This window comes from Babylonia areolata, chromosome 4 (assembly GCF_041734735.1).
Source record: "Babylonia areolata isolate BAREFJ2019XMU chromosome 4, ASM4173473v1, whole genome shotgun sequence".
Classification (NCBI taxonomy): Eukaryota; Metazoa; Mollusca; class Gastropoda; order Neogastropoda; family Buccinidae; genus Babylonia; species Babylonia areolata.
In genome coordinates this window covers 31,340,461-31,365,890 of record NC_134879.1, presented here as the reverse complement: position 1 = coordinate 31,365,890, position 25,430 = coordinate 31,340,461, and the positions used below count along the sequence as shown (strand labels likewise).

At 39.7% G+C, this 25,430-nt stretch overlaps 3 protein-coding genes across 6 annotated transcripts in view; 2 read left to right on the top strand and 1 right to left on the bottom strand.

Annotated features, from left to right (window-relative positions):
* The first annotated feature begins 2,032 nt into the window (after nt 1-2,032).
* On the top strand, nt 2,033-6,790 carry LOC143281060 (cytochrome c oxidase assembly protein COX16 homolog, mitochondrial-like). Its single transcript, XM_076585976.1, has 4 exons — nt 2,033-2,184; nt 2,923-2,997; nt 5,005-5,082; nt 6,533-6,790. Exons 1-4 carry the CDS (start codon nt 2,113-2,115, stop codon nt 6,632-6,634), a joined length of 327 nt encoding a protein of 108 aa, XP_076442091.1. The 5' UTR covers nt 2,033-2,112; the 3' UTR covers nt 6,635-6,790.
* A 4,880-nt stretch (nt 6,791-11,670) lies between these two features.
* Nucleotides 11,671-15,858, bottom strand: LOC143281059 (actin-binding Rho-activating protein-like). 4 transcript variants are annotated; one of them, XM_076585971.1, is made up of 2 exons: nt 15,733-15,858; nt 11,671-14,869 (listed from the first exon to the last, which is right to left on the bottom strand). In XM_076585971.1, the coding sequence occupies exon 2, from the start codon at nt 14,819-14,821 to the stop codon at nt 14,372-14,374; it is 450 nt and encodes a 149-aa protein (XP_076442086.1). In that variant the 5' UTR covers nt 14,822-14,869; nt 15,733-15,858; the 3' UTR covers nt 11,671-14,371. The 4 variants fall into 4 exon arrangements, with proteins under 4 accessions (XP_076442086.1, XP_076442089.1, XP_076442088.1 ...); XM_076585974.1 differs by having other exon boundaries at nt 15,737-15,755; XM_076585973.1 differs by having other exon boundaries at nt 15,664-15,754.
* A 153-nt stretch (nt 15,859-16,011) lies between these two features.
* LOC143281058 (protein phosphatase 1 regulatory subunit 36-like) overlaps nt 16,012-25,430 on the top strand; it is a 33,053-nt gene continuing 23,634 nt past the window's right edge. Inside the window, exons 1-7 of the mRNA XM_076585970.1 lie at nt 16,012-16,170; nt 17,104-17,162; nt 18,757-18,816; nt 21,789-21,913; nt 23,144-23,207; nt 24,060-24,158; nt 25,256-25,396. Coding sequence (XP_076442085.1) covers nt 16,141-16,170; nt 17,104-17,162; nt 18,757-18,816; nt 21,789-21,913; nt 23,144-23,207; nt 24,060-24,158; nt 25,256-25,396 — 578 coding nt within the window. The 5' untranslated portion in view covers nt 16,012-16,140. The remainder of the gene's footprint in view (nt 16,171-17,103; nt 17,163-18,756; nt 18,817-21,788; nt 21,914-23,143; nt 23,208-24,059; nt 24,159-25,255; nt 25,397-25,430) is intronic.

Here is a 25,430-nt window from a genome sequence, read left to right as displayed (position 1 = left end):
CATAATCACAATCACAATGAATTATCAAAATTGCAAGTATGGACTGTGTTGGCACTTATACAGTCCACCTGTTATTATGAGTGTGTTTACTTCTTTAATGATTCATCAGACTTGATCAAGTCATCCAGATCTTGTTTAACAGATAAACCACCTTTATCATCATTCCAATAGTTTTCTGGAATCATCTCTGAAAAACGTTTCAATGGGGAAAGATTTCTTCTCAGACCACTGCCAAGTTCTTTTTGCTTTTCTTCATGGTTTCCATTCTCTGATGATGGAGACAGTTCTTTTTCAACTGCAACACTGCCATTCTTTGGTGGCTGAACAGGCGTGTCACAATCAGAAACAGCACTACTTTGAACAATTGGCTCAGAAATCTTTGCCTCTGAATCTGACCTTTGAATGTTTGACAGCACACTTGACTGCTGAGGTTCATGTGACACTTCTGCTTCTGATAATGCTGCAAAGAGCCTGGCTGAAGGTGAAAGTGGTGACCTCCTTCGACCTGGGATCCACTTCGTCATCTTTCCTGGTCTTGCAGATTGTGGTTCACTTGTTTCCCTTTCATGCCTTTCACTGACAGAATGCTTGTCCCTGTCCGATGAGGAAGAGCAAAGCAAGATCTGTTGCTTGATGATCACTGAAACATACTGCTGGAATGGTTTTCTCCCTCCCAGAAGCAGTAAACACCGATCCATTGTTGATTTTTGTGATTTTACTAGTACATCTGGATTGCTCAGCTTGCCATGCCACTTTTGCAGAAAATACCTGTGTGAACAGAAAAACATTTTCAAAGTATTCAGGTAGTGACACTGGCATAGTTAGCAGAGTATAAGCGAAACATAAAAATAAGAAACAAACTACAAATACAGTGATGCAATTAATTGTCATTAATTTGATGTTGTCAGGTGGCAAACACATAAGTGCATTAAATCATTAAATGACAAAAATAAAAGATGAATAGAAGGCAATTGATTAGAATATGAAAAAAATGTGCCACATTCAGCAAACTTGTGCACACCCGCACATACTCAAAAAAGCGTGCAAATGTGTGTGCGTGCATGTGCACACACACATATTTATGATAGTTATATGTCCAACAGACCATCAGGATAGCAGAGGAGGCAACTGCTGTCTGGACTATGTGGGAGAGAATGTGATTTAGTGTGTTGCCTTGCCCAAGATACATCCTGACTTTTTCTGCTACATGGGGTTTTAAGACTGTCAGTGTCAGGATATATGCACATGCGATGCACATATGCATGTTAACACATATTCCTTGAGTGGCAACGTTTTCTTCAGTTTAACGTCTATTTACTATAAGTGTTTTTAGATGGAAAGGAGTAAAGTAGTGTATAAAGGAAAGGGAATGCATGTGAATATTAGTGTAAAAAAAAAGAAGAAAAAAAGTTCATGTTATGTATCAGAGGAAAAGTATATTATAAGAAAAAGTCTAAAGAGGTTGTGAGGTACGTGTGTATGTGTGTGTGTTCTCTATGGTTCTTTTTCCTATGTATTTTATTAACATCATGCTTGTGCCTGTGCCTGTGCGTGTGTGTGTCTTTTTATCATAATGTTTATGCCTTTATGTAGTAATTAGTATTATGTACGCATGTTATGACTTTATGTAGTATTGTGTAGTGCATGCTGTGACATATATGTAGCACTGTGCAGTGTAGACTCTGTTTCAGGGCGGGACTGGATGTAAAAAATTAAAAAAAGCGCGCCAGTGCTTATCTATTACCCTCGAAAATAAAGAATTTTGTCGTCTTGTCACTTTGGGCTGAAAAACACTGTTCACACACTGACTTCCAGTTGGGCCTCTAAAACTGGTAACAGCAATTATACTATTTTCCTGCTGGCGCTATGTGTTGGTATTTCTTAGAGAGTACTACTTTTGAGTAAAAGATGATGAAAACATTAACTTCATCTATCTGCCTTGCATTATAACCATCACGTACCTCACAACTCCACTTGAAGGACGGACAACTCTAGTCGTTGTTTGTTGAGAGTGAATGCCCTGAAAAAATGGTCCATGCCTTTTCATTGAACATGAATCTTGCCAATGACCAATCAAAAAGCATTTCATAATTGTCTTCCAGCAAGGTGAACATGGCGGCTATTGTGGACTGGTATCGACAAGTAACTCGAAGGCGTTTCATTCGGTTTGGAATTCCTTTTGTTGTAAGCCATTATTTATTGATCACATTTGAGAGGCAACAAGCTCATTACATTTAACAAATACGACTTAAGTTGAATGGGCGGATTCATATAAATTTATACAGCTTACCCATCTAGTTTCAGTTTCACGAAGCATGATCAGCTTGATGCGTCCACGAATACCCACATGTATGCGTGTGGATAAACATACAGGATATATAAAGCATGTATTTACATGTATTTTGGTGTCATATACTGTACCATGTCAAACTGATGCATTCAAAATATATCTTCCTATATTTGATGATGAATGGTGATGAGAATGATATTGCTACAATGGAGGTCTATGTTCGGTTATATCATGGAAAGGCTGTAATCTTTTTTCTTTTTTAAACATGGGTTATCTGTCCTTCCTTTCACAATCAGAGCATCAACAACGCGTATAAGATGCAGACACCTGCAGTGTTGGTGAGAAAATTTTAGCAACACCTCTTAAGATGCATATGCGAAGGGGATGCCCGCCACCCCCTCCACACACACACCCGTCCTACCCTGGTCCTGACTGTGTGATCCCAGTCTATCCATTTGATTTTGAGCCCACAGTACACTGATCTGGGTGGACCACGGCCTGATAAATCCCATCTGAAGGGGCTTGAACCCCCATATATGCATGTGAATCTGATTGTATTGATACAATAACAAGAATTGCATGAACACTGCATTTTCCCATAATTACCCCTGAACCATTTTCTTTTCTTCCAGGTCTGTATTGTTGGTGGATCATTTGCTTTGAAGCAGTTTGCATCAGTACGATATGACTTCAGAAAGGGCAAGATGGTAATACTTTTGTGTTCCAGTGCACATGACTTATTGGAATCATATTTGTTTTGAGATTATTTTGATAGAAATTATGTAAGTCAGGGAAACAGTCTTCAGTCTGTTGTGTTGCAGTAATTTTCACTGGTTATCAACACCATCTCATTGTCTTTTCAAAAAGCTGAAATCAAGGATTGAGAGCTAAAAGTAGTAACATTGATTAACGGAATCAATTGACTTAGTCAAAAAGTCCAAGTCTACAAGGACTCAACAATTCAAGCATTATTTTGTTCAGCCTCGGTCTGTGACCTACACAAAAGATTATTTGTTAGTTCTACCAATCAGTGGAAAAAATGTGTTTGTATAGTTATACTCAGATATGTATATGACCTTCTTCCCATGAATACAAACTTGGTGAAATGGGGGAAAGCAGAGGACCCTGTGTGCCCACTCTGCCATGGCAAACAAACAGTGGAACATGTCCTCAGCTCATGCAAAGTGGTGCTAAGCCAAGGACGGTACACATGGAGGCACAACCAAAAGTGCTAAAAAAAATTCCACACATGGTGAGCACTGCCCAAGGGGCACCCACACCACCAGAAGTTCCAGTAAAGTTCCTCTCTGCAGAAGGCAAAAAAAAAGTCTGACCAGGAACAGCTGTAACATCCAAATCATGGAAAACTTGGGCTGCTGGATGCTGCTGAAGATTGGGAATGCACAGTTGACCTACCAGAGGGGAAGAAACACCCAGAAATCATCAGCAAGAGCAGCATGAGACCTGACATAGTACTCCACTCCAAGGCAACGAAATAAGCAATTCTGATTGAGCTCACTGTGCCATACAAAAGCAGAATGTAGGAAGCCCACATCTACCGAGAAATAGTCTAGCCAGCAGCCTTAGAGAATCTGGCTTCCAAGCCAAAGTGCTCGCCATAGAGATTGGTGCAAGAGGGTTTGTAAGCGCATCTTCCTTCAGCCTCATGAAACAACTGTCAATTTCTGGCAGAGATAGGACAAGGGCTCTCAAGGTAATGGCAGAAGCAGCAGAAAGAGTTCCAGCTGGATCTGGTCATGGAGGAATGAAAGTAAACTTCATACAGATGAAATTTCCCTACTCAGACTAGGCGTATGATGGCTCAGTGGTTAAAAACGTTTGCCAGAAAGGTGACTTAGTCCTGAAGTAGCGACCACCCTGGAGGTGCGGGTTCGAACCTGCTGAGGACCAGGTTGGAGAAAAAAAAGAAAGAAAAAAGGTGGCATTACAAGGGCATCCATAAGTCATGACTTGGGTGCAGCCCGGCCCCTTAGAGTGTCAGGAGTTAGGGCCAAAACACTTGACTGAGAGGGGCTTCTCTGAAGACCTTGTATTGTCAAGCTCTTCCAAGAGTTTCTTATCACTACCCATGGATTTGTTCCAAACTTTTGGTTTTGCCCCTGTTGTATTTTTATAAAGTTACACTTTTGATGAAATTCAGGGAGTTTTTATATGATTGTATACATTTGAATATCTAATTTAAAATGTTATTTACAGCAGTACTGAGTAATTGCATTGGAATAACTTTTACACCTGGGTTAGCTTAGAGAAATTAAATGTGGTGAAGAAGTCTCAGTCAGATACTTGCAAATAACAAGCAGAACAGTAAAAGATGGCATACAACACACACACACACACACACACACACACACACACACACACACACACACACATGCACATGCACAAAGCAGAGGAGTCCTGATAAAAACACCACCTTTACGCACACACGCACATGCACACACATGCATGAATAGTGCTTAACACAATAGAAAGAATGGGACCACTAATATCACTCGAAGTGAAAAGACATTAAATTAATGCATAGTTTTTACTTCTCAATTAGATGTGACACATGCATGTGGAATTTGCTGCAGAAACTGGAAGTGTTGGTGAATAAATCAGCGTTGTTGTTTTCCTGTACTATGTTCATTTCATATACTTGAACCTTTGTTTTTGTATTATCAGTAATTGGACAATAATCTGATTGTGTTCAGATAACCAATAAAGAGGCTGAGCAGTATGGAGTAAAGCTGAAGACAGATGGAGCAAAGACCATCGAAGATGCATATGAGGTACATATAATAGTGATAAAGGTTATGAAATTACATGCTGCTGTGGGAAAGTTATTTGTGTCTCAGACACAGACTGATGACTGGGTTGGAGCCTAGCAGAAGTAGGTTTTTTCATCCATGACTGGCTTCTACTCAAAGCTGACTGTGCACTGAAAAGACTGTAGTTGAGGATCATCCACTTTATGGATACATCTTTTAGAGTGTTGCTCAGATTTCCTGGCCAACTCTGCAGGTGTCTGTATCTCTTAGGCCTGGTTAGTGTTGGAATATGTTAAGAAAGAAAATAGCCTTGTCAAATAGTCCCAGACTTAAAATGGACCTTCATAGCAGCAGCATTACTATATTCATCAACTTTCATCATTAATAAAATATGGGGAAAAAACTGTCCCAGATTCTGTGGCCTTTCATGGTGACCTAAATTTTGATTCCTCTCCACTTCCGTGCTTGGGTGAGTTCCTTTTTAAGATCTTCAGTGTCAGCAGTTTCATGGTTGAGCTTTAAAGAGGACACTTACTCAGTTTGACTGTGACTAAGCTAGTAGTATCATCAGAAGGGGTTTAGTAGGTGGTGTCCTGTATATGTTCAATTAGAACATGCATTGCTCAACACTACCCAAGTGACTCATCAGCAGTGCAAGGTCTCCTCTTGTTATTTGGCCTCCTGCTGACCAAACATTCACAGTTCCTTGCGGACTGCCAGAGCTAGGACTGCAGCAGACAAGCCTGGGTGTGGTCGTGTATGGGGGACCTAGAATTATCTGCTTGGGTGTAAATTGTAATGCTTCAGAAACAATGATGGGACAGCAAAAAATAAAAAATAAAAATCTCATCAATTGGCCTGTATGTGTAGCTGTTAATCTCTTTATATTCATCAGTCTTTCTATTTTTGTAGATCCGTCTGTGTATCTGTTTATTTAACTGTTTGACTGACTTCAATGAAACTTAACATGCAGTAGAGACAAAAAAAACTTTGTAAAAGCTCAGACCATCACTACATTTGATCATGCTTCATAGTCATGGTCAAGGTCACAGCAGATGTATCTTGATTACCCCATGTTGATAGCCATCCCCCCATTCTTTTTATTTTTATTTTTTAATCAATTTTGATGCAGCTTACACTGATTGGTGAAGGAACACATCTGTTGAAAATGATCAACAGTTTTTAAATCCACTTCAAGCTCAAAGGTTCAATAAGCACAGTCTTATTGCAGAAATTGTGCTAAAACAATGTTACACATATCCACTAAGTAAAACAAAGAAATAAAAGTATACCAGTGAACCAGTTTGCAAATTTACAGAGATAAGAGGAGAAAAGACAAATCTGTGGATGGGGGTAGGCTGAAGGAGGAGCTGAAATAACCTGAGAAATAGATGTGGCTTGTCCACCTTATAAGGTTCTGTACTTTGCATGTTGGATCTTGTCCTCACCTCTGTATGCCTTTTATCTTCAGGAGCTGCAGGAGAAGGATTTGGATTCTTGGGAAAATATCAGAGGACCTCGGCCTTGGGAAGATTCAAAAACTGTTCAGGATCTTCAGCGAAACAAAATTTGAGATGTGACAACTCTGCTCAGAATTTACTGAGGTTTTGAATCTGTGTGAATGCAAGTGTGGGTATGTGTGCCCTTGTTTCAAACTGTGATTTATATTTGTTCATATTCTTATGATGAATTAATCATGTGTGTGATACTGGAATACATATGAATTGGTTTTGTACAGTGTGTGTTCTCTTAAAGCGTGAATGAGTGAAGATTAAATGATGAACATAAAAGACTGCCCATGTTGTATTATATCTTATGCACCAAACTGACTGTGGCAATATCAGGGGTGGAGTGACCTTGCAAGTCTTTTTTGCCAGGCAAGAATGCCATCTATCAATCACATTACAGGGATCCCTTACTTTTATTTTAAGGTTTTATTTTGCAATTGAAAGTTGTGTTACAAATCACTGGGCATGTCACTGCTGCCATGACATTCACACACACACACACACACACACACACACGATGTTGTAATATCTGCATGGGTTCTTTAACATTTAAGACCGTTAGTGATGTGATGCCATGGTAACTAGCAGGCCTATAACTCTTGTGTTACAAAATGAAACAAAGGTATGAGCATTACATCCCTTGGATTGTGTGCGATTGTAAGTACTTGTACAAAACAATAACTGAGGACATCCGCTGAGTTATGCTGCTGGTCAGGCAACTGCCTAGCAGATGTAGTGTAACATATAGATTTGTCTGAATGCAGTGATGCCTCCTTGAGAAACTGAAAATGAGGACAGTACATGACCCTTCCTTGGATGAAAAATCAGATAAAAATCAGATGAATATTAAAAAGTAATTGTTTGTGATACTTAAGTAGAAAAGACATACCAACAATTATATATGACTTTTACAGTTGTTTTTTTTTTGCTTGTTTGTTTAAGTCCTGAACTTTCATTCACTTTACTTCCTGAACTTTCATTATTTCATAAACGGTTTTCTCCCTTGCTTTCCCCAGCAGACGACCCATTTGTTAGGGTTAGGAAAAAAGTCACAAAAAATACAGAACACAAAGTAACTGAATGAAACTCCCTGTACTTGACTCACTGACCCCTCTTCTCACGTCATGTGTACATCCACCCCACTCCCTTTCTTCACAGCCCTCAGAATCTGAGTCACTGTCAATATCTTCTTGCTGGTAGATTTCTTCACAGCAGATATTTATTCGTCTTCATCATCCTCGTCGATGTTGAAACCTTCAGTTTGAAGCATTTCAATCACTTCAGCAGCAGTAAAAAGCCGCTGTCGTGATCTAGTTTGCTCCAAAAATTTCCACTTGTATCGCCTGCGACGCCATTTTCAGTACGTATGCAGATTAGCTTGTCATGTTGTGTACCAAGGTCAACAGCTGGCCAGCGAGTGTATAGTTACGGAACCTCATGAAGAAACTTTCCATTCGACCCTTGACATGTTCGCAATGCCTGGTGTAGCGGCGGTTTTTATGCTACCGCATGAGGAAAACGTGGAAAAAAATTTAATTGTCGAAACCGCTATAGTGTTCCATCATCCGGAACACTACCTTACGTCAGGAACGCTATAGTGTTCCATCGTCCAGAGTGAGTTAAGATATTGTGAATAAAACCAGCTGCCGTGGCGAAGTGGTTAGCATTGCGGACTGACGGCTGGGAGGACGCGGGTTCGAATCCCAGCGGAGGTGGGTTTCTCGGCCTGTGGCCGGCTCCTACCCAGAGTTGAGTGTGCTGTGGGCTTAAATGGGGATATTGGGACCACACAGTCGAGTGTCATCCACTTCAAGGATGCGTCTTTGGGTGTGTTGCTCTAATTACCTGACCAACACTGCAGGTGTCTGTATCTCTCGGGCCTGGTTAACGCCGGGATATCGTTATGACAGGAAGCGTAGAGTACAGCCTTGTCACGCAGTCCCAAACCAAAATGGACCTCCATAGTAACATCGTCATCATCATCATCATCATCCTCCTTCATCGTCATCAATATAAACAAAATAGTCTCAAAGTCTGTGGCCTTTCATGCCATGCTCTCATGGTGACCTCAGTTTCGATACCCCTCCACTTCTGTGCTTGGGGTGAGTCCTGTCAATGTCATCAGTGTCGGCGGATTCGTGGGGGGCTGTTGTTTGAGGGACGTAGTGGCGGTCTCCACTCTGGGAGGGACGCTCACTCAGTTTGGCTCCGCGACTAAGCCATTATTGTCGTTAGTAGGGGGCTTAGTAGGTGGTGTCCTAAGTACGTAAAATCAGAACAGGCACCACTGAACACCACCGAAGTGACTCAGCAGCAGTGCAGGGTCTCCTCTGGTGTGTGGCCTCCTGGCGACCTAACATCGATGGTTCCCTGTGGACTGCCGACGCTGGAACTGCGACGGACGAACCCAGGTGTGGCCGTGTATGGGGGAATCTAAATGAGCGGCGTGGGAGTAATGCCACTGAAACGGTGAAGATGATGGGGCAGCAAAAAAAAAAAAAAAAAAAGATATTGTGAATAACATTCTTATTGTTTTAAAATGATCTGAATATTTACTACTTTCCCTTTTTCTCCTCTTTCTTCCTCAAAGAAGATAAAATGGAACAATTCTAAACGTTGATAACTGGAACAAGGGTGGAAATAACTTTCAGTTAGAAAATGAAACTAATCATTTAAGTTTATGAAGCAAGAGAAAATGTAGCTTCAAGCATCTGATGTGAAATGCAATTTAAAATTGATATCCTGCAAGATCATGACTTTTATCATGAAGTGTCAATAGTAGAAATTAACATTTTCACTTCAGCTGAGTCAGTCTGCAAATTGCATGATGAAATCATGAATTTTCTTGGGGAGTTGGATTGAGCAGCTGGATCTTCTGAATTCTGTCACTAGTGTTTGAGCGTTTTGTGAGTGACTGTTTGGTGAGGTGTGGGCTGTGAGGGGTTGCTGGGGTTTCAGGGTGATCATCAGTCAGTTCAAGAGGAGGATCAGGTTCAGTTTATGCAACAGGCAAATGTGGAGATTTTTTTTTTTTTTTTTCGATAGAGACCATGGCGAGTGGCAAATGTTATACAGCCAGATTCTTCATCAAGTTCCAGTTGATTATAGTCTTGACTAAAATCAAGTTTGCTGAAAACTCATGCACCTGAAAGTACAGTCTTCAGTTCATCAACAGTTGGTGTATAGCACACTTTGCAGGTAGCATGTCAACACAGACACATACTGTGCCAGGTTGTTTGGGTTTTGGAACAACGACCACTGGGACACCCATGGTGTTGGTCTGCTTGCATTTTCAATGATGCGAAGTTCTTCATCCTTCTTCAACTGCTGTTCTATGTCTGTGTGTGCATGGAATGGTATGTGTTCATATAACTGAGCAACTGGTTGAACTTCTAGGTCAATGTGAAGATGAACTGGCTTATCCTTCAGGCAACCCAAACCAGTGAACAAGTTGGGGTACTCCTCTATTAGCTGTTCATGTACTGGTTTGATATGGTTAACTGTAGTCAACAGTTTGAAATCCTGCCATGTCTTCCATGACAGAATCGGTTGCTCATTGACTGGTACCACAAACATAGTAGCAGTAATACTGATGTCAGTTCAATGTATCATCAAATGAACCAAGTACTTGGATGGACTTTTCGCTGCCATATGCTTTGACTTGCTTGTTTGAGGATTGTGGTGTAGGTTTCTTCTTGAACTTGTCAAAATGTTGCTCTGATAGCAGATAGATAGATGCTCCAAAATCTGCTAGAAACAAGAAGGCATGTCCATTGATGGAAACGTCAAAATGTGGTAGTTCACAGGAACGATGGGTTGTGAAGACATATTCATCATCATCCAAGTCAGTAGATTGAAAGTCAATAGCGTTGGTTTCATCATCCTCTACTTCACTGTTATTATTGACCAGGTGAATGTGATTTTCCTGATTTCTTCTTCCAGCTCCATGATTTTGGTTTGCCTGGTGATAGTTTTGTTGATAATATTGAGGATGATGGTGTGCTGCCATTGCATTTTTGAACATTTGTTGCATCGTTTGTTGTATGCTGGACAGAACACTGTCCACCATGAGGCCATTGACCGCCACAATTGCGACAGAAAATAGCATGCTGTTGTTTTTGGTCATTGTGACAATGATGTCATTTCTTAGATGAAGAAATATGGTGTGCTTCTGCTGGTGTGGTCATTGCTTTGGCTTGATAAGATGTAAGCTTTAATGTGGTGTGTAGGTGAGTATGTCCTTCGAGATCATATCAGAGGTTGTTAATCCCTTTTCACGTTCCTTAATACATCGGCAGCCTGCAATGAATTGAAATTAGATTTCAGCATCTGTATTGTTGAAGCCACAGGTAGCTGCTAACATGTTTCAATTCACCATGGTAGTCATCCACATCACCTTTCTGTTCTGAAAATGTATTTCTGAAATTCCACATTAGTGTGAGGATTGAAATGTTCAGTGATGGCATCAACAAGTTTCTGAAAATGTGTTTCACCATCTGCAGGATGAAGTTGTTTGTTGGTGAAGGTGTCCACAATATTGTTCAGCTCATCACCAGCATAAGTCAGAAGAGTTTTCTGTCTTTGATCGTTTAAAAAAAAAAAAAAAAAAAAAAGTTGTAGGCCAGGAAGAGGATCTTCAGCCTTGATACCCATTTGTGCTATCGTATTGCTCTTGCTTCAGAAAAACAATCGAAGGGAGGATAGGTAGGAAGTGCAGAAGCTATGTAGAACTCATCCTGTCAAGTGTCAGCTAACAATCGTTACTTGCCTTGACTCAAAGAAAATGACGTTTGAAGTCTTTTTCCTCATCAAACTCATTGCCACTGTGATGTTGTACTGTCTGCATGGGTTCTTTAAGATCATTAGTTATGCAAAGCCATAGTAACTACCAGGCCGTTAGTGATTCGATGCCATAGTAATTACCAGGCCGTTAGTGATTCGATGCCATAGTAATTACCAGGCCGATAACTTTTGTGTTACATAATTAAAGGTACCAACATCATGTCCCTTGGATTGTGTGCGATCGTAAGTACTCGCACAAAACAATAACTGAAGAAACTACAACACACAAACACGCCCACACAGAAACACACATGCACACTTTTCAAAATCTCATAATTTATTGAGTCACAGAAAACCTGTCACTCAGACCGGGCTACATCAATCCATGCAGGAAACTCCTACAAATTATCTTCCATCCAACAAGATTTGTCCAGTGAATTTATACATCATACAGTTCACTTAATTTTGGCCTGAGCCCACCTGACCGCACAGGACCACATCAGGGCTGAAAACATGTGAAATAACAGAAAGCAAAATCACATCAGACAAAAAAACTGTTTAACCTACAAAAAACAATGATAAAAAAGGAAAAGAATATTGGCACAATTACAGTCATATCACAGCAACTAGATGCAGAAAATGCCCCATGTGCTGGCCTTTCTTCCATTTTTCTTATCAGAAGACCAAAAGGGAAAATAAAAACTGATAAAATAAACACACTGTACAACAACCAAAAATTTCACCCAAAAATAAAATCTTAACAGTAACCTTGGAGGAAAAAAGTGGGTGTGAAAGAAAGAAATATACCCAGATAAAAATATAAATAAAAAGGTGTGGTTGGGGGTGTGAAAGAAAGAAATATACCCAGATAAAAATATAAATAAAAAGGTGTGGTTGGGGGATGGGGAACAATATGTTTGGCTGGAAGACCAGTGAATGATGATAACAGAAGAAAAAAAAATAGAAAGAAAGTGATGAAATTCCTTGTGTCCAGAATTTCCAGAAGTCTGAATACAGTATACACTTTTTCCCTTACAACTATGGAAAAAAAGAGTGGGTGTACAGAGAGGGTATGGCATCATTATCGGGAGAGGATGAAACTGATAAAATCTATGAGTAGTTAAACTGACCGAATCTATGAATAATTAGTTGTCTAAATATATGAAGAAGCCATAAGGCTTATAATAAAGTAAGAAGCTATGAATTTAAATATATATGTGTGAAGTTTCTTCAAAGTAAAGTTTATCATTTATAAAGAACTGCATCCAGACAATTGTTCATCCTACAGATCAGCTGACTTGTTTGGGGAATTGAAAACTTCAGCAGGCATTTTTCATTTGAAGAGGATGTATACATCTTAAGAAAAAGAAAAAGAAGTTCAGCTTTGTGTATATTCATTTTTTTTTTTTTTTGGGGGGGGGGGGTATCAGCTGGTTAAACTGTTTTGTATATGCATGTGTGTGGGGGTGTCTGTGGGTGTGTGTGTGTGCTTGTTAGTGTGTGTTTCTGTGTGTGGGCGTTACTTTTAATCAGAATGAGTTATAATCTACAGAGAATAAAGATTGAATCATAAAGAGAAAACATTCAATGTGGTGACTTGTAAAACACAGCATTAACAAAAGTATGTTTAAAACAGCATGAATTTTTTAAAACTGCATATGTTCCAGTTGCAACAGCCTCAGAATTATCTGTTAAAAACAAATTATCACACAGTTGGATCAGTTTAGGTTGGAAGTAATGATTACCATCAATTTTCAGCAGTCTCTGTACCATAATCAACAATAACTGCCTTATTGTAACAATATCTATCTGGAAATGTAATTTTGCCAATAATACTCGAGCAACAACAGCAGTTTTATTCTGTGTTACTATCAGTGATTATCACCCAAGAACAGTTTTTTCAATTTAGCATGCTAATTAGAGTACAATCACCCCAAAGCATGAATTAGACTAACATCTACATCAGTCTCTAAACTGGCCATGTCAACAATAAATTTTGTCCAACAGCAGAAGTCTGAAATAACATATTTTAATTAGCTGCTCATCAAAGATTTATCTGTTTATGGACAACAACCATACTCTTGTTTTGGGGCTGTTCGTGGGGGAAAAGTGTAGATGCAATCCTTTCCCCCACCTTTACATTATTTAAACTGATGGGTGAATCTTGGATAAAGGAGAAAAGTTCAGATATGTATTTAGAAAGACAACGCCTGATTTCTGAATTACTGGATATACAATATATGTCAATTAAATCTACAACTACAAGCTGTTAAATGTGCAGAAAACATTTCATCAAAAAGCACTGTGAATACTAACAGATTAAACAAAATTGGATTTCATCAACAAAACTAAAATCAGTTTTTAGCAATGGAATATTACCACAACAACACAAGCACATTACTCTTGCTACATAACATTTAAAAATGCAAGGACTGATTCAACAAGCTGTCTGAGACATCTGCAAATTATAACCTTCCATGACAACCTATGAAAGCCTCTTGGCACAATATTATTTTTAGAACTGGTACCTTTTGAGATAGGCACTTGGCAGTGTTACCTTTATTCACCTTTTGCTTTTCCCCTTCAAGAATGTTCTTTCTTGAAATAATATCTTTAAAAAAAAAAAGAGCTGAAAACAAAAATGGTATCGTACTGGTATGTGTATGCGCTTACCATACTTATGTAAGTATACATATAAGTTTTTCTTATACCAAATTGCAGTTATGGATAGTATAATCACCACATAAATTAAGTAATAGGTTAAGTATGTGTGATTAAATCCTCTTTTAAGATGTAATTTTCATTATTAATTACATCTTTATTGCACAAACCCATTCAGTTACATTAGTTGCTCAGCCCCATTCAATTCTTTCTCATTTTATTTCAGGGTATAAAATTTTTTCAGCATCAACTGCAAAAACCCATGAACTCATCACTATTTTTGTACATGAGATACAGAGGGAAGTGACAGGCTGTATGTATTCTCAGTTTCATAATTAATATATCAATTACATTATGGATCACTCAAGATGAGGAAATCGAAGACACCTGATCAACACATGGTCATCCCGTCGCTGAAATAGCATTTCTCCTTCAAACTCAAGCAAACGCTGTTTCCTTGCCCGCATAAGCATCCCCACCAGTTTGTTTGAAATCTTGGTGTAAGCTTCAAACAGCTGGCCAAACGTAATGACATAGGTGTTATCTGGGTGACGCTGACCCTGCTCTGAAATCACGCGACACAGTTCCACAATTTCAGCACTGATATGATCCCCTGCCTGGCGGCCTCGAAGCTCAGTGAACGAACCCTCAACAGGCTTGCCATAACTGGGGTCATCTTTTTCAAGCTTGGCTCGATGTGAGGCACCTTCCCAGTCAGAGAAAGGGTTGATGAGCTGTTTGTCTTTGTGTTCGTCGGCACGCTTTTGCCACAGAGACACCTTGGAAGACAGGTGGCCTCGCTGAGCCATGTCCGCCACTCACTGCTTCAGTTTGCAGCACCAGCAATATCAGTCCACCTGACAACAAACAGATTTAAAAAAATAAAAAAATAAAAATTTGCTGACCAGAGCTTCAGTTTTCAGTGAAAGAAAGATTTTTATTCTAAAATCTTACCATGGAAAGATATGCTAAGTAGTTTACATATTCATCAAAATCTCTTTGACTAGAGTATCTGTTAATTTCCATCCAAAATCACAAAAAATCTTGAAACTGCCCCCCATCCCCACCCCCTACATCTTAAAATGAGAAAAACAACTGTAAACTGCTTTGTAAAAGCCCACCACCCATCCCCCTCGCCCCCCAATTCCTTTCTAAAAAAATAAACACCCACCCCCATTTTGTGCATATGGAAAAAATACTGTGTAAATGCACCCCATCCACCCAAACATTTTGGAGGAAAAAGAAATATATATATATATACATTCATATCATGAACTGATGAACCGTTTGCTGGTTGTGATCATGCTGACACACACAAAGCATTGCAAATTTAGATGAATTGGATGGCACCAAACAAAATAGCTATATAGTAAATAATATACTTAAAGAACCCCAACACTCCTTCCTCGTTTTTCATTTTATCATCTGACAGGTCAACTGCAAGATGAAAGCCCCCCCCCCCCTCCTCTCCCCGTCCCCCATTCACTCATCAAACACACCTCTTCAATCCTTTTGACAAAATAAAAGTTAAATGCATCTGGTCTGTACAATGTTTCGATTTCCGCATCCACCGATTTAAAAATCGAAATGAACATTGAAGTAACTCAATAAAATCGTGAAATACACCAATAAGCGGAAAAGTCCACATTACCAGCAATGGCACTTTCAATTCTATGCAGACTAAAAAATTAATGCGTGCAAATAACATGCTTTCGCTCACCCACAGAGTGTGTGCGAGTTTCTGCGAACTTGGCAATGTCCTTACTTGGAATACACGGGAGCAGTAATTGTTTCCTAAAATATAGTTATGACAACAGTCATCACTTGTGATCTGTAAAGCTATTTATCATCATCTTTATTAAATGGGATGAGTGTATGTTAGCGATGATCACTTCATGGTTTCCTTTCTCTTGTGCAGGAAGCCACAAACACATTCTAACTGCGCGATTTGCAGACGAACAAAACAGTAGCTGGTCCATTCTATCAAGACTGCTTTCCCCTGCCCATCACTATGGTTTCAATCATGGCAGCGTCTGAAACTGTGAGCTTGAAAACCGATGTGTGATCATACATAACTGAACATAAATGAATAGATAAGAATAGAAAAACAACGACAAGCTCAAGCGCTATGTCAAAAGTTGCAGGCAGTTCTGATATGGTATGTTTTTGGCATTCCTTGTGTGCTTTTGTTGATGGAGTGTTTGTGTGTGCTTATTCATTGCTTGTTTTTTGTATATGTACTTGTTATCATATCATATCATATCATATCATATCAAGTGTCACGGCTTTTAGGCTTTAGCAGCCTTTTGCATGATCAATTAGAACTTATTTTTTTTATTTTTTAATAAAAAAATAAAAACAAACAACTGTATAATGTTATAGTAGTAGTAGTAGTTTTGGGACTGGCAAGTCATCTGCCAAGACCTCTAGGCCTTTTTATGTCCCCATCGAATCTTCGTCTTCACTTCTTCCATTTTATTTTATTTATTGATTTTCTTCTTTTGTTTGCTGTTGTTGGGCGGGATGCACAAGTACACTTCTGCAAGAAACTTTGTTTTCATTCATCATAATCAAGAAATTTTTCTTTTAAGACGGTGTTGGTGTCAAGGAGATTTTTGAACATGTTAGTATTTTGTGCAAGTTTAACTTTGGTTGGTAGTGCATTCCATGTTTGTGCAATTCGGTTAGCCAATGGATTTTTTTCTAAGGTTGGTGTTGCAGTGTTCTAAACAAATTTTCTTTACTGAATTCATTGTACTATCATAATAAGACATTCTAAAGATATGGCTAGCTTCCTATGGAGAAATTAACTTGGAATCCATAATCCTTCCAGTGTTTATCTAATAAATTCATAAAACTGTTAAGTGTTCCTGCAGTGACAATGTTACTGGGCAGATTATTCCAGAAGTTAGCAACCCTGTTAGTAAAAAAGTGTGAAAAAAGGTTTGATTTGTTCATTTTCCATCACACAATTAATGACAGTTGTGCTACATTTCATCTTGTCTTATCTCATCTAGGGTTTTCCATAATCTCAGTTGTTGTTTTGTCCACAAATAACAGAATAAGGTAGATTTTATTTTTATTTTTACAGATCCCATCATCTGGACGATGGGTGTGGAAAGAAGAAACCTGTGGCTTGGAATTTGTCAGGTATCAAAACCCTCACTGTTTGTACCTCTGTTTGTCTATTTATCATGATAACTTTGATGTCTTATCTAATGTATGGCATGCATACAAACTTAATAAGACAACATAAAAGGATATGAAACAAAACTATATTGCTGAGCCAATCTTCATTTCACACAATCGTTATCAGCAGGGCAGGGTCTCTCTGAGCGTGCGCATATATCAAGGGACATAAATCATTATGATTTTACTTTCTCTTTCTATGTATGGACACAATAACAAATCAATATTCTCCATTGATGACCAAAACCAAAAGCAGATAAACAAAAAAGTAACATCAACAATACATGAGAACTATACTGAAACAAAATCAAAATTAGTGTTTGCCTGGTGCATCAAGGGAGGTTAAAGGGTTGTCCCAGTAAAAAACCTGTAGAAAAATGCACTTTGATAGGAAAGCAAATACACTTGCAGGCAGGAAAAAAAGGACCAAAAAAATGGGTGGCGCTGCACTGTAGCAACGCACTCTCATTGGGGAGAGTAGCCTAAATTTTACACAGGGAAAATAAAAATTCATTGTACTTATAATCTATAATGAACAAACTCCATACATAAAGGGCTGTAAGTGCCTCACATGAACAGTACGTAAGAGGAGTGTAGAGGGTGGGAGGAGACAAACAACTATGCTTTGTCCCATCCAAATGCCATTGACTGGTATGTTTGACTGGATTCTTTCCTTTATTTTGTTCTATTTTGTTTTATTCTATATGTCTCATTTCCTTTCCTTCCATATTACCCCCCACCCCCACCCCATTCCCCTTTCTTTTGTGGCTCGCTTTCCTGCTTTCTTTTTTTGTTTGTTTGTTTTCCCCCTGTCTGTCTCTGTCTGTCTGTCTGTCTGTTTCACAATCTCCAACTCTGCCTCCACTTTCTTCATCTGTTTGTGCTTCAGGCAGGTGGAGAGTGAGAGTTTAAAGGGAAAAAAAACCCCTCAACAGAAATAAGACCATTTCACTCTCTAAATGTGGATCCATATCAATTCAAAATGGCTGCTCTTGATCCAGATATTATCATTGAACCCATCACAAACTGTTAGGACTTCAGTGACTCCAGGGATGAGAACACAGCCCAGATGCAGACACACAGTTGCAGCTGTACTGTGTGAAGGCAGTAGCAGATCATGTGTCTCATCTTCTCTTTTTCTGGGTTTGATGCCTCTGGATTCAGATACAGGTTCTGAAAAACTAGCACAAACACATTATTCACATGGGTGTATGTGTGGTTTAGCAGAAGTGCGGTGGGGGGATATTAACAGAGGATCTTGGGGCTGGGCAAAGTAATTCTCTTCAAGCTCTTGCAGCATTGCAAAAAGAAATATAGAAAGTATATTGCTTTCACATTTTTGCATGTGCACATATGTGTGTGTGCACATGTGTACATGTATGTGCAAATGTGCACTTACCATGAATGCGTGTCTGCGTTTGTGTGCATGTGCATGTGTACATGTGTGCGTGCATGTGTGAAATTGCATACACATGTCTGTAGATACATGTCTGTCCCCCCTCTGTGTGTGTATGTGTATGTTCTAATGGAAACATCTATCCCTCTCTTCATGCAGCAACAATCCAACTGCTGAGAGGAAGAGAGGAAAAAGGCAGGATGCCAAAGGAAGAGACAGGTCAGTCTTGTGTTTTGTTTCCTTTACAAGATGCATGCCATAACCGAAGAATAACCAAAAAAACCCCAAAAAAACAATGAAATAAACTCTAAGCAGATAATTCTCTTCATTAATGGATGAATAAGAAAGTAAGTGATAAGAAACTCTAGGGATAGCTGGACAGTACAAGGTCTTCAGAGAAGAAGCCCCCCTCAGTCAAGTGTTTCAGCCCTCAACCCTTTCACTGCCAAGCTCGCATTTATGCAGCAGCTTGGTAGAGGACCCATGTCACTGAAGGATGACCAGATCATGGGTCTGTTTTCCATGAACCTACTGCTCTTTATGTTTGGTGGTAGGATAAGCCATATTTTTTCACACATCACAGGGGGAATCCCCAGATATACTTAGACACCATATTTTCTGTGTTTATATCACAAGGGAATTTTGCACTCTAAATTGACTGGCAGTGAAAGGGTTAACTCCTTACACTCTAAGGGGGCCAGGCCTCACCCAGGTTATGACTCCTGGATGCCCTTGTATTGCCACCTTTTTACCCCTTCTTTTCAAATGGATAATCCTGAAAAAAAAAAGAAAAAAAAGAAATCTAAATGTGTAGGAGTTATGATGATAGAGGTAGGTTTTGGGATGGAGACCATGGGGCAATTTGACAAAATAGGAAAGGTTACAAAATGATATGATCATTATATATTGTAGTATTATGCTACTCCTTTTATCACAACAGATTTCTCTGTGTGAAATTTGGCTGCTTTCCCCAGGGAAAGTGCGTCACTGCAATGTGAGCGCCACCCCCCATTATCTTTTTTTCTGCCTGCAAGTGCATTTTTTTCCTACCAAAGTACATTTTTCTACAGAATTTTGCTAGGGACAGCTCTTTTGTTACTGTGGGTTCTTTTACATGTGCAGAGTGCTGCGAAAGTAGGGGGAGAAAATGCTGGCAAGTGTGGGGATTGAATCAGTGCACTGAGATTCTCTCCCTTCCCAGGGGGGACACATTACCACTTGGCCAGTACTCCATGTGTTATCTTTTTTTATCGCCAATTTATGTATTTTCTTTGTTGTGTATGTGCGTGTGTGCGTGCATGTGTGTGTGCATGCGCGTGCGCGTGCACGCGCGCGTGTGTGTGTGTGTTTGTTTGTGTGTGTGTGTGTGTGTGTTTACGTGTATGTGTCTATGTCTGTATATGTTTTAATTTTTGTGTAAAATACCATGATGTGCTGTTACTTTATATCTTCTATGCCCCCAAAAGTGTGTGTGTGTGTGTGTGTGTGTGTGTGTGTGTGTGTGTGTGTGTGTGTGTGTGTGTACACATGCAGGCAGATACGTACAGATGCATGTTTGTTCCTGCTGTTTGTGCATAATTATTATGCTGTGTACATAATTGCTCTTTTCCCTTGATCTCAATGATTATGCTAAATGTCTTCATCCTACATGCACATACATGTTTCTGTCTGTTTATTTGCCAGTATGGTGGTATATTCCATTGAAAATGGAAACAAAGAAACAAGAGTAGAAATTCATGGTTTTGACATAAATGTTTCAAGCCATTCATGTATGTTTCTGTCTCTGTTTATTTGCCAGTATGATAGAATATCAGACATGTATTGAAAATTATATAAAAGGACAGCAGAGAAATAGATATTCATTTATCTGGCATGTTCTGACAGAGCTGTTTCAGTCTGTGCATGGATGTTTCTGTCTCTGTTTACTTGCCAATATGATTATATGTAATACTGAAAACAGAAATAGTAGGACTGGTTTTGATGTGTATCGACAGAGCTGTTTCAAGCTATGCATGCAATTGATTCTGTTTTCTGTTTATTTGCCACTTGAGTTCTTGAAACTTGAGCAGTTTCACCAGAGATGCCTATGAAAGATCCTTGGCATAAAGTGTCAAGACAGGGTCTCCAACCTCCAGGTCCTAGAGAGGAGCGGCCTGCCCAGCATCAAAAGCCTGCTGATCCAGTGCCAGCAACGCTGGACAGGACATGTTGTCCACATGACAGAAAACAGGATTCCGAAGATGCTTTTGTATGGCCAGCTGAAGGAAGGCCACCTTGAACTTGGAAGACCCTGCAAGCGCTTCAAGGACACCTTGAAGACAAACCTCAGAGCTTGTGACATAGACATCATTTCCTGGGAAACTGATGCCCTTGACCGCTGTCGCTGGAGGATGTTGTGCTCTAGTGGCATAAAGACGTTTGAAAACAAGATAACGTGAGCAAAGGAAGCAGGGCTCAACTTCTGGAGACGTTTTACCTTGCAAAAGCTGTGGGAAGTGCTGCGCATCCAGAATCGGCCTCTTCTCCCATATGAGGACACACACTGACAGATAAGCCTGCCTGCCTACTCATCTGTCGGACTGACGGGAGACTCCATCTGTTTATTTGCCAGTATGATTGTTTTACATCATACTGAAAAAACAGAAACAGAAATAGAAATTCATGATTCTGACCTGTACTGACAGAGCTATTTCAAGTAATGTATTTATATTTTTGTCTCTGTTTATCTGCCAATATGATAGTATATCATACTGAAAACGTTACAGTTACAGTTTCAGTTTCTCAAGTAGGCATCACTGCGTTAGGACAAATCCATATACGCCACACCACATCTGCTAAGCAGATGCCTGACAGCATAACACAATGCCTTGAGTGTATGCTTATATATTTGTGTATCTATCAGAGTTAATTTCTTTTTACATAATTTTGCCAGAGGACGACACTCTCATTCCCATGGGTTCTTTTTCTGTGCGCCCTGTGCGTGCTGCGCACGGGACCTTGGTTTATCGTCTCATCCAAAGACTAGACGCTCAGTTTGGTTTTCCGGTCAAACTGGGGAGAAAGGGTGAGAACGGGATTCGAACCCACACCCTCATGGACTCTCTGTATTGGCTGCTGAGCATCTTAACCATTCTGCCACCTTCCGCCTCAAAGGAAACAGAAACAGAACAAGTTCTGACCTGTATTGACAGAGCTGTTTCAAGCCGTGCTGTGGGCAAGGGCAGGGGTGCACATCCACGCATGGGCAACATCAGGGGCCACCCTTCCAAAAAGGATCAAGCTGAGCACACCACTGTTCTTCTGGATGACATTAAAAGTAAGTGGATGCACCGTGGCACAATTGGTGAGGCGCTGGGACTTCTGTTCCAGTGTTCGCCAGTGATCAGAGTTTGAGGCCGCGTTTCAGTGTGGCGTTGTGTCATTTGGAGAGGCACTTTATTCTGAATGTCCTCACTCCACCCAGGTGTGACACTAGCTGGGGAAGGCTAACATGGTGGCAGGAGAGGACTGCACCTTACCTTCCTAGAATTCACTGTCTGTATGGCGGTATTATGCTGTGGAATTTTTTTTTTCTTTGATAACTTTTTAACCTTTTTTGAAAGCTAAGTGGACCAATTCCTATGAAATTAAATGTGTAGTGTGCGCACATTTTTCAGAATCTGTTTTTATGGTTAGTTGTGTTGCATGACTTAGTTTACCTTTTATTGTTTTAGTTTGCTGTGTAATTTTAATTAGAATATTTGTTTTGTTAAGAACAGTTCTTATAGATGACATCAGAAAACATAAGTGCATCCAGGCCACTGAAATGGAATGAGTAATGTGTGTAGATTTGTCTGATTTATTAACTTTTTTTTTAACTGTCAGTTTGGTTTGCTGTTGGTTTTTATTCAAAGCTGTCTGTGAATAGAATATTTGGTGATGTGTGCACTTCTAAACACATGTAAGTTATTTTGAAAGTGTGTGTATGTATGTGTGTGTGTGTGTGTGTGTGTGTGTGTGTGTGTGTGTGTGTGTGTGTGTGTGTGTGTGTGATTGTTTATATCTGCAATTTGGGCATTAATTTCACATGAAGTACAGGTCTGTCATATAAACACATTGTCCACTTTTGTCCTACACACACACACACACACACACACACACACACAACAACAACAACAACAACAACAACAACAACAACAAATTCCCAACACATGCACACACACACGCTCACATACACACACGCTTCTGCACTTACACTCACCCACAGACACTCACACATTATACATGATGATTTCAGTAGATGGTAAGATGAGGTGGGTAGGAGGAGGAAGAATGCAGACAATCAGCTATGCTTCATCACACCCAGAGGCCTACTTGAACATTTTCACACACCAAAGAAGTTTTGAGACAACAGGCAGTGATTGCTTTGTATTCTGAATCTGGATCTAAATTGGTAAATTGCAGAATTCGCAATTTGTTTTGTCACTGTGCATTGAATTATTTGACTGATAAACAACAATATGGGTAGTAAGAGATGTGCTTAATGTGACACTCTCATGATTTTCAGCCGTTGCATATGACATGATGTCTGAAGTGGAACTACTGCCAGAATCCTTTGATGGTTTGATGAAGTAAGTGACATGATTTGCCAGAAGGCGCTTAATGGTTAAGATAATGTGTTTTAGATTATGTAGTTTTGCAGTTTTTGTGAGGTTTTTTTTTTCAGATGTGACAGTATTTTGTGTTTAACATGGCTGAATTTGAAAATAAAAAATTGGGGCAGTTCTGATATGGCCCTGTGTGGTCAGTTGGACCTTTAGCAGTAATGTGATGTCAAGTGACTAATTTTTTTCAATGGGACAAAATTAAGTAAGCATCTGACTCCAGGGATGTTTGTGTCATTGTGTTGATTGAGAAGCAGACTTCTGGGATACCTGAAGATAACATGCACTGTATGTGCATGTAACTCTGTTGCAGTTGTGTGATTTTTGTTTCCTCTGTGTGTGTGTGTGTGTGTGTGTGTGTGTGTGTGTGCTGAATGAACAAACAGTGCCACTTACCCAAAAGATTCAAATTCAATTGGCCACCACTCTTTCTCTGTCTTGGGACCATCCGCTTGGAATGGTCTCCCTTTTTCAGTTTGTCAAATCCCTGTTCTCTGTTCTTTCAAGTCTGGTGTCTCTTGCTTTCAGTCATTTCCATAAGTTTTGTCTTTCATCCCTTTGAAACTTTGGTGTGAAAGCACTTTGATTTGTTTATGCACAAAAATCATAGCTATATAAATACAATGATTATTATGATTATTCTGCTGTTGATAATAATAACAACAACTATAACAATAATGATAATGATGATGATGATGATGATGATCATCATCATCATTATTGTTATTGTTATTATTATTATTATTAAAAAATATTATTGTTATCATCATCATCATTATTACTACTACTACTACTACTTAAATGTTGGTTTCATTGCAGGGCTGACCAGTTTGATTACTTTCTGCTGCATCTCTTGAGCTACTTTAATTGCTTCTTTGAAAAAATGAACCAAGAAAACAAGAAAAACCCGATGTACATGTGAGTACCAAGTGTAGGTGACATAACTATGTGTTGCATTTTGCATCATCAGATACATGTTCATTTTTATGTATTTATGTGTACAAGCAACTTGTATTATGTTTCCGTGTTGTTGTTGTTTTTGTGTGTGGTTAAGACGGCCCCTTGCAGTTGGTTGGGCTTTTAGCAACATGATTTGATTATGGTTTGGTTCACATTGCTGAAGACTGGGTCTGAGGATTGTATCATGGAAAACATCTCGTTTTGTAAAAGAACTGAAACAGACAAAGTGATAGTTCCTGCATTTAGGACTGCATGTATGCACAGTGTTTTCTCAGTTGATGTGTGTGTGTGTGTGTGTGTGTGTGCATATATGAGTGTGTGTGCACATGTGTGTGTGTGCACAAATGTGTGTGTTTGTGTACATGCATTTGTGTATATGCATGTACATGTGACCATGTGTGTTTTTGTGTTTGCCTGTGTGTGTGTGTGTGTGTTTGCCTGTGTTTGAGTGGATGCATACATGTGTGTGTGTGTGTGTGTGTTAATGTGTGAGTGTGTGTGACGGGCACAATAGCCGAGTGGTTTAAATGTTGGACTTTCAATCTGAGGGTCCCGGGTTCAAATCTTGATAACGGTGCCTGGTGGGAAAAAGGTGGAGACTTTTACAATCTCCGAGGTCAACAAAAGTGCAGACCTGCAAGTGCCTGAACCCCCTTTGTGTGTATACACATGCAGAAGATCAAATACGGACGTTAAAGATCCTGTAATCCATGTCAGCTTTTGGTGGGTTATAGAAACAAGAACATACCCAGCATGCACACTCCTGAAAATGGAGTATGGCTGCCTACATGGCGAGGGTGAATAAACAGAACAGTCATACACATAAAATGTTACTTATCTGTCTGAGTGTGTATGTGTGCTTTCCTTTAATCTGATTGAATGACACAGGAAGCGAATGATGAGCGCCCAAATGGCAGCCATCAGTGGGCTTTACCCAGGTAGGCAGCCTGTTGTGGGAATGACCTTTTGTTTGTGAAGCACTTAGAGCTTGGTCTCCGACTGAGGATAGGTGCTATATAGGTATCCATATCATCATTCATAATGTGTGTGTGCAGAGAACCCAGTCTGTCAGAGAAGAAGGCGTACGCCAATGCGGTGGAGAGGATGGAGGTGGCTCAGAAGCTGTTGGGGCGTTCCTACTGTGTGCTGGTGCTGGGGCTGGGGCTGGAGAAACAGCACCACATGGAGTGTGGCACGTGAGTCCCAAGTGTGTGTGTATGAGTGTGTGTG